General features: G+C 39.9%; 1 protein-coding gene across 1 annotated transcript; it reads left to right on the forward strand.

Annotated features, from left to right (window-relative positions):
• Nucleotides 1-3585: 3585 nt before the first annotated feature.
• LOC105047439 (casein kinase 1-like protein HD16) lies at nucleotides 3586-9289 on the forward strand. Its single transcript, XM_010926359.4, is given in 17 exon segments — nucleotides 3586-4250; nucleotides 5492-5626; nucleotides 5717-5790; nucleotides 5891-5960; nucleotides 6044-6099; nucleotides 6189-6260; nucleotides 6393-6487; nucleotides 6618-6684; nucleotides 6817-6946; nucleotides 7034-7252; nucleotides 7417-7547; nucleotides 7638-7812; nucleotides 7994-8045; nucleotides 8048-8083; nucleotides 8173-8330; nucleotides 8508-8696; nucleotides 8789-9289. Coding segments are annotated over 17 exon segments (2046 nt in total). The 5' UTR covers nucleotides 3586-3923; the 3' UTR covers nucleotides 8849-9289.
• The last annotated feature ends 360 nt before the right edge of the window (nucleotides 9290-9649 follow it).

A 9649-nucleotide genomic window follows, 5' to 3' on the forward strand; every position in this document is an offset into this window, starting at 1 on the left:
GAAAGTGGAGATTGGTTAAATCAATCCGCTGTACGTGGGTCTGTTAGTGAGATAATTGAACCTATCTTAAGCATGCTAAAGACTAGCGGCTGTGGGGGTTGGGAGGAGGTGGGGGGTGGGTTGGGGTGGCGGTGGGGGGGTGGAGGAACAAGAATAAGCAGCACCTTGTGTCACAAGCATTAAGCTGTGAGTGGTAGTTCAGGTAGACATTTTACATGTTTTGTTGTGTATTATCCGTTTTCCCCCAGTTGACTGATGTTTAAATGGCTTCAGCCTGAATGCATGATCTCTGTCCTGATCTTCTAAGGATTTATTACTGGTTTGAATATATGAAATTCTTGATTTTGAAGGAGCTGTGGACTGCTCTGGGAGCATTTCGAAATATTTTGTTTTCTGTTTTTTTGGATGTATTGACCCAGTTTGGTAAAAAAAAAAAAAAAAAACACAAACTTGCTACGAGGTTATGGTTTGTTTTTTGTTATCATTATTATTTTGATTGAATTTAAGAGGTTATAGTTCTTACGGAAGATCAGCCGTTCAGAGATGATTTTAACTATTTATGCACCTATAGCCTGTCCGGTGAAATTTGACTGCATCGTACCGGGGGCGGGATTCTTCTGGGAATATCTCCATAAGGTATGGTTAAAAAATGCCGTTCCCGCTTTTTAATGTGCATCGAGAATCTTCTACGATCTAAAGAGTCATGCAGTATCTTTTGTACATTTTGGATTTGACTGCAAGATAAGAATGCTCTGAAATTGATAAAAAATCCGTCGCGCAAAGGCTTTTTCGGTGTGTTGATTAGAAATTCATATTTCTAGGTATTATCGAAGAGCCAAATCATGTGGTTCTATGAAATCAAATCAGTAAAAGTGGTGGCAAGTGAACTCTTATGTATTTCAAAAAATCTGTTCCCTCGTAACTCATCTTAGCTTTTTACGCGGTTGGGAATCAAGCAAGCACGTAATGCCGGATGGATGGAGTCCATAAACTATGTACATACAACAAAACTAATTTCTACGTCCCCGGTACCACCCTTTTTTTTCTTTTTTTTTTTGGGGGGGGATATAAGCATACAATTCTTGCAGAAACATGAGCAAGTTTTGGAGAACATGTTGAACACCTTGCTTATGAGATAAAAAATTATTAAAGTCTCAAAATCCAATATACATGGACTAGATTCTAACTTTTTTTAATATTATATAAATATTTATTTTATCACTATATTAAAACTCTAAACAAACATGGTTGTACCAATGTTGTGCCTTGGGGTCACGCGGAACCCTAGTAAGAAAAGCAAAAGATGATGAAATTGGCTATCATCTTTATTGTGGTATAGGAGAGAGGGCATTATTAGTCCCATATTAGTCGTGAATCAAGAAAGACTCTAGTTTATATAGAAAGTGACCATCCATCTCACGTGAGGTATCTTTTAAATTAGAATTCAGAGAGATAGGTCAGAACAGACAAGATCTCACGTACCGAGCTATGAGTCCTTGATCGCAACAGTAGTGCGTTATGAAGGGAGGCCCCATAATTGCATTCGGAGCTCATTTGGAGAGCGGACTTCATCATAAGGCCACGAAAAGAAGCTTCAAACACCTCTTGCCGCTCCAATGGTGTGCGATCCAATGACAACCAATAGGAAACTATTGCATCCAAACCAGTCCATGCGCCACCACCTCCTCAACCTGTTTCGGCGGTCTCTAATGATTAGTTTAACAGCCTTGTCCAATAGGTACACGCACTAACTGACACAGCATTCATTTCCTTGTAGTCTAAGGTAGAGGCATAGTCGATATAGCTGATCTACGAGTCCCAGTCGAGGACAACATAGGCGCTCTCCAACTCCACGGTTAGGGAAGGACTCCACCTCTGGAAACCTTTTTTCTCAGCACTGAGAGCCCTACACTGCTTAGGACTCCAAGATGCAGAGGAGATTTCAGGAGATATAGTAGTGGATCAAAGTGCTACAGGGCTGAACTTCATAACAAGGAGTAGAGCTCAGGTTCAATACTGATCCTTCATTCTCTAGGAGGATCATGGATGAGCTACTTCTTCCATAGTTCAAGATGCCACAATTGGAACTGTATGTCAGGACTTTGGACCCCATCAATCACTTGAAGAGCTTCAAAGCTTTGATACTCCTCCATCGAAAAATAGATGGAATTCTCTATCAAGTATTCCCATCCACCTTAAGGAGAGATGCATGGTACTGGTACTCGAGCTTCAATTTGGCTCAATCAATTCTTTTGAGCAGCTCGATCAGTTGTTTGCAACCCATTTAGTTAGCAGCCACCAATGGTGCCGCGGCTCAGATTCACTTGTTAGTATCAAATAACGAGAAGGTGAGTTTCTCTAAGAGCATATCAATCGCTTCAATGTCGTGACCTTCGAAGTGTGTGATTTGGATCGATCAATGGCCACAACCGACCTCATATGGATCCACAGCTTCGACAGTCCAGATCAATAGATTAGAAAGATTAGCAGTGTCGATTCGCAACACGTGTCCAGACCTCTATTGGTGTCTAAGCTTGGTTGCCAAAATATATTTTGACTTTACCCAGTTAGCCTCGATGTTGAGTTTCTACTCTTTTCGATCGACCTCGATTTGAGTTCGGACTTGAGAGTGGAGGATAATTATTTGTGGACCACTATCTCAGCCTCGACCGATCAGGTTCTCGAACATAGTTGAGGTAAGTGAGGGATTGGCTATAGCCAACTTGAAGGAATTATAGAGCATGGTCCTAAATTTGGCAAGTTGTTCCAATTAGGTGAGATGACCATTTTGGGAAAATAACCTATCCGTGATCGCGAGAATGGTAGATAACGAAGTCCTAATCGCCAGGAATACAATACACCCCAAATGACAACTATCGACTTGCTCTGCATCGTAAATGCAAAAATACGATCTCTGCCAGCATGATCCAGCATACTTTTTGGGAAAGACCAATCCTCCTAGCATGTACAATTCTTACTCCTCTACAAACAAGGGGAAAAAGGAACCTTAGATAAGCTCTCATAAGATCTTAAAATGCTCTTTCCCTTATTATTCTTCAATTCATAGCTGATTTAAGCGACAGAGGATCTATATTAAAAAATATTCAAGTCAAAAGTTTTTTATAAGTCCTGCTCTAGCATCTGGAGTCGTCTACCTCAATTCTTTGTCTCCAGTCAAAGACCATCTCTCCTCATCTTTCTCCAAGAACTTTTGGATTAAGGAGTCCCGCCTGATTTTTATTTGAGGAGACCAATTTCAATATCTCTGGCTCGAAGTTTGATGGCAATAAATTTTTTTTTTATAAAATACCATCAATTTTACCAATCTGGTACTAGTCCAACCTAATTTATAAAAAAGAATTAGAAAAAATTAGGGAGCACGATGATTTCCCTTGCCCCAACTCAAACTAACCAAAGGAACCTTGCAAACCCTAGCAGCTGCTGGGCTGCCATCTGTAGTCCCAAGTTGAACGTTAGACACTTGTCAAACTCTCCTCCCCATCTCATTCTCACCGGCTCACGCCCTTTATTCTCTACTTTTTGTATTTATGCTGCTATTTTCTCAGCATATTTTACTCATTAATCCTACGGTCCAGTCTTCCAATCCGCTCCAACCTATAAATATTTCCGTACCCGTTCGAGTCACGGCCATGGTTTCCCCTTTTCTTTGCTCATCACCTCCAAACCCTTGAAATCTCTCGCCTAAAGATCGCAGCAGCGAAGTTCTAGCCCCCGATCCTTCCAAAGAAGCGATCGAATCCCTTTTTTCTCATCAAGTCTTTGATCGGAACCCATCGCGGCGCCCGATCGGCGCCGTCGTCGCTCGAGTCTTTCCGGATTCTTGTCTTCCTTGTCGGCGAGATAGGGTTTCAAGAATCCGGGACATATAGGGTTTTTCCGGCATGAGGTTGGATGGATGAAGGATGCCGGAGCTCCGTAGCGGAGTGCGGAAGGGGCGAGCGCAGGCGAATCCGATAGTCCAGGCTGAGAGGCCGACCGCCGCCAGGAGGAGGAGGGCGCCGAGGAACAAGGTGCCTCCGGTGAATGAGAACCCCGTGAACACGTCCGCCGAGCCGAGGGAGGAGATCAGGTTTCTGGAGGGCGGGGGTGAGGTCGGAGGGTTGGTTGGGGACGAGATCAAGGAAGGGGTCGGCGAGCGGAAGATGGATGACTACGATAGCGGGGCGAGGAGCGCCGATAAGCTCCCAGGTGGGGAGGACGAGGGCAGCACGGCGCCCCTTCCGGAAAAGGTTGGCCTCTTCCCTTTTCTTCTGGTTATTTGCAGTAATTTTTGGTCTTAGCGTTAAGAGTAGCGGATATGGTCTGCGAGGAAGAAATCGCGGAATTTTTGTGTAGTTTTTTGTGTCTGTTCTCTGAATACAGGATTTTCTGATTTTATATTTCGTTCTTTTATTCCTTTTTCGATGAAAGGTTGTTTATTTTATTTGTATGGAAGGACTCTGTGGAAATTTGCAAGATTCCTGTTATCGTTCTTGGGTTGTTCTCTGAATACAGGATTTCTGATTTCTGATTTGTTTTACACTCCTTTTATGATGGAAGATTGTGGATTTTTATCTGTATGTTCACTCATGATTTTTTGTCGGACTTGGTTTTGAAAGAACCATTAACTAGAGCCATAGCTTCATCATGGTGAGCTTCTGTGATTTTTATCTGTCTATGTTCATGCCATTTTCATCGTGGATTTTGCCATGCCCTTTACTCTTTTTTGTCCAGTACAAAAAACCCGAGCAGCCCTTCCATGCTGAACTCGTTAATTGTTCGATATTTTGCTTCTATTGCTGTTAGTTCTACGTATAAGTTTTTTATTCGTTTACGATGTTTATACTGACTTCAGCTCTTTTTCTTTTGCATTTCTTTCATCTCAAAGATTAGGTGTTTTTGGATGTTCCTATACCCTCTTATATTTCTTAGCACCTGTTAATCAATCATAGGATGTCTTTGATGAATTTCCCAAATTTAATTTGTGGAGGCGTTGACAAGAGCTTGGAAGTATCAGGCTTCAGAAATCCTTATTACTAGAATATTCCTATTAGAAGTGTAAAGAATAGTTATCGTTTATTTGAGAGTTATGTCCTTTAGAACTACAAGTTCAGTAATGGTATGTATGCTATGCTTGTACCAGTCAAGGGCCAACATAGAAGACATATCATACCGTATTGTGCCCACATGTAAAAGGCAAAAAGTATGTGATTATGCAACATTATTATAACAGCAGCTGGCATGTCCAGATATTTTGGGAAAATCTCTTCGTTAACTTATAGTCTAACTTTTGCTTGCTCTATTGTGAGAATCAGACATGTTCAAACTCTTGAAACATATTTTCCTTAATCAAATTTAACTTCCCAAGTCATTTTTCATCTGAGTTTTTGTCGCTAGTTCTGAAAATGACCAACCAACTATAATGAAGTTGCATCATTTTGCAATACTTCCATCTAATTTTTCACTCTGATTGTTGTATTCTTTGGAACAGGTCCAGATCGGGAACTCACCTATGTATAGAATTGAGAGGAAACTAGGAAAAGGAGGGTTTGGTCAAGTGTATGTTGGGCGCCGTATTTCAGCTACTAATGCAAATGATAGGGTTACTGTTTCTGGTGCTGTGGAGGTGTGCTATTTCTTTATCATGGTTCTGTGGTATAGTCCAATATCTGATAGTTTCTTTCTGTTCATGGAATATGCTTTGTTTGCATGCCAGGTGGCTTTAAAGTTTGAACATAGAAGCAGTAAAGGATGTAACCATGGACCCCCGTATGAGTGGCAAGTTTACAAGTGAGTGCTGTTGCCATCTTATTTTGTGAATAATCTTTGAAGTTCTCATGACAGTACTTTGATGAACCTTTCTGACCTAAATGATTTTCAATATACACAGCACTCTAGGTGGCATTCATGGTGTGCCGCGTGTCCATTACAAGGGTCGCCAAGGAGACTATTATGTCATGGTACATTCATATACACAGTTATGTTTCTTTTTATGTTATTTATTTGTTTTGAGTTCTTAGCATAATTGCATAATACTCTGCAGGTTATGGATATGCTAGGACCAAGTCTATGGGATGTCTGGAATAATAACTCGCACACGTGAGTGTTAAATTGAACCCTAGACAATAAGATAATTTCTTGCAAACTGTTTTGTGGCTTGACAAAATTTTCCTTTCCAATTTTTGCAGAATGTCTGTTGAAATGGTTGCGTGTATTGCTATTGAAGCAATCTCCATACTGGAGAAGATGCATTCCAAAGGGTTGCTCTGATAAATTTTATTATGCAATTCTCTTGTTTTCTTGCATTACACTATGGCTATTGTGTGTGTGTGTTTTTTTTTTTTTGGTTAAAAGATGTTAGGTGTATGCTTACAAATTGCTACTAACTACAGGTATGTGCATGGGGATGTAAAGCCCGAGAACTTCTTACTTGGGCCGCCTGGTACTCCTGACGAGAAGAAATTGTTTCTTGTCGATCTTGGCTTAGGTAAATTTATGACCTACTATCAAGAGTAGAAAGCTGAAGTGTCTCAACATTTTAGACGTAGAGTATTATGTATTTCTAGGGATTATTAAAGTGAAAATGTCTTATTAGTTTGTGAACTTATAATTGACAGCCACTAGATGGAAGGACAATGCTTCAGGTATACATATAGAGTATGACCAACGTCCAGATGTTTTCAGGTGAATCCAAGACTTCCATGTCTGATCTCTATATTGATCTTCTTATATACGAAGAAAAGGAGTGAATTGTTCAGTTTAGATTTGATCCTTATTCCCTGAACGTGGGCTTATTATTTCAATTGGATATTGCAGGGGAACAGTGCGATATGCTAGTGTTCATGCTCACCTAGGAAGGACAGCAAGCAGGAGAGATGATTTAGAATCCCTTGCTTATACGCTAATCTTTCTTCTCCGTGGCCGTCTACCGTGGCAAGGATACCAGGTATGGTAACCTGAAATTCTACATTGGGAGTCATCAAAATTTGTTTTGTTTGCTCATCTCATGTTACTGGCATTCTTCTACTCGTAGGGAGAGAACAAAGGTTTTCTTGTCTGCAAAAAGAAGATGGCGACATCTCCAGAGTCTTTATGTTGCTTTTGCCCACAGCCTTTCAGACAGTTTGTGGAGTATGTTGTCAACTTAAAGTTTGATGAAGAACCTAATTATGCAAAGTGCATTTCTCTCTTTGATGGCATAGTAGGTCCAAATCCAGATATCAGGCCAATTAACACAGATGGTGCTCAAAAGGTATATTAACATCCTTTATTTTTTTTTTAGATTTGAAAGTAGAGTTTCTCCCAAAAAAAAAAAAGAAGAACAAAAAGTTATCTCAGAAAAGAATAAAGCTATGATCCAATGCAATATGGTGCATGTCTAATCTTCAGTTAAATGCCGTAAAGCTTATATATCAGGTTGGTCAAAAGAGAGGCCGGCTGATGTTGGAAGAAGAGGATGATGAGCAGCCAAGGAAGAAGGTTAGAATGGGGATGCCTGCAACACAATGGATTAGTGTCTATAATGCTCGGCGACCTATGAAGCAAAGGTACTTGCGTTATGATGCATAATGCTTTTGTTAGATCCCCTGATAAGAAGAGTGACTCATCTCTCTCCTTATCTCTCTTCCAAATTTTAGGTATCACTACAATGTTGCGGATGGGAGGCTTGCACCACATATTGAGAAAGGAAATGAAGATGGTTTGTTTATCAGTTGTGTTGCATCTTGTACAAATCTTTGGGCCCTGATAATGGATGCAGGCACTGGTTTTACTGCTCAAGTGTATGAACTGTCACCAAATTTCCTTCACAAAGTGAGTACCCTTGTACTTCATGTTTAGTGGAGCAGTCTAAGTGAAGTTCTTATAGCTTTACAACTTGTAGCTTATCACTATATTATATTAAAGCCCAATGCTATTGCTTGTAGCATGGTTGCTTTCACATGCTTATGTTTATCAACAACTTCCATGAAACTTATCTTTTTTCTTCTTAAAGGAATGGATAATGGAACAATGGGAGAAGAACTATTACATTACTGCATTAGCAGGGCAAATAATGGTAGCTCCTTGGTGGTAATGTCCAAAGGTAAGTCTCACTAATTTCATATCATTTTTGAGTTTGGTTTTTTTTCCTGTGGTCATTCTAATTGTCAATTTCCAATGGTTCTCATCCAGGTACACAGTATGCACAGCAGTCCTACAAAGTTAGTGATTCATTTCCTTTCAAGTGGATAAACAAAAAATGGAGAGAGGGCTTCTATGTCACTGCCATGGCAACTGCTGGAAGTAGATGGGCGGTTGTCATGTCCCGTAATGCTGGCTTTTCAGATCAGGTTATATTCCTTCTTTTTCCCCCTTTTCTTAATATTCTTTTAGTGGCGAGGGAAGTGTTTAACCCTTTTTTTTGGTTGGGTTGCGGTCGTTTTAAGTGCTACTTATCATTCTGTTTGATTTATGTATAGTGGGTTTTCAAAGACATCGCACTGATTTTGCAAAACCTTTTTGTCCAGGTTGTTGAACTTGACTTCTTATACCCTAGTGAAGGTATTCACCGGAGGTGGGATAGTGGCTATCGCATAACTGCAACTGCTGCAACATGGGACCAGGCTGCTTTTGTCCTTAGTGTGCCCAGGAGGAGGCCTGTAGATGAAACACAAGAGACTCTCAGAACTTCGGCTTTTCCTAGCCAGCATGTGAAGGTGCGGAAATTGTATATTATATGGTAAATTATTCTGTCTTGTGATTTATCACCTCCTTAATTTTGATGAATGAATTTATTGGTTGCTTGCAGGATAAGTGGGCAAAAAATCTTTATATTGCATCTGTTTGTTATGGACGTACTGTTTCCTGAGTTTCCCTGTTTTCTTTCGGGATGATGAAGGCATAGCCCACGCATGTTACAACCCTGGCATCCTGTCATATTGGAGGTCATAAGATCTTAAACTTTTGGAAGGCAACTGCCCTAGATTTTGATGTGCAAAATTTTCTTAAATGTTACCAATCTCTGATGTTGGCTAAAGCTAACAAATGGTGCAGTCCCATGTCAAGTTTTGAAGATGTCCTCACTTGTGCTATCAAATTAGATTGGATGCTGGCCATCCTTAATTATCGTTAAGTCTGTATAGTGAATGAACATTTACTTGTTTGATTACAACTCCATATTGATATATTATTAGGCATTCAGTGTAACTCTTATTTGGCCATGCACTTGACCATGGCATAGGTACTCTTTCTTCTTCTGTGACTCATATCAAATTCTTGCTAACTCAAATATGGGGCAAATTCCAAAAGAGATGATTTTGTGCCTCCCGTAGATTAAAAATTAATATTTATATCTCAATTTGCTTTGTATATCTAATGCTAAATTTTTTGTATGTGCCTGTCAATATGCTCTGAACAATCTTCAAGCAACTTCAGGTAAGCGCTAACGTCTTTTTTTTTTCATGGTGACAGCTCTCATGAATCAGTCATATCCATACATATTGTTATCTCAGTGACTTTGGTCTCTGCTGACTTTTATCTCATTACTTTCTATAATATTTTTTGTGAAGAACATGTTTTTGCACAGATTTTCAAATGTCTGCCTTAGCTCAACTTAGTGGCAGTTTATTGATTAATTTCTTATCTTCAACATATGATCAAAAGTTAACTA

The sequence above is a fragment of the Elaeis guineensis genome, chromosome 6 (genome assembly GCF_000442705.2).
Source record: "Elaeis guineensis isolate ETL-2024a chromosome 6, EG11, whole genome shotgun sequence".
NCBI lineage: Eukaryota > Viridiplantae > Streptophyta > Magnoliopsida > Arecales > Arecaceae > Elaeis > Elaeis guineensis.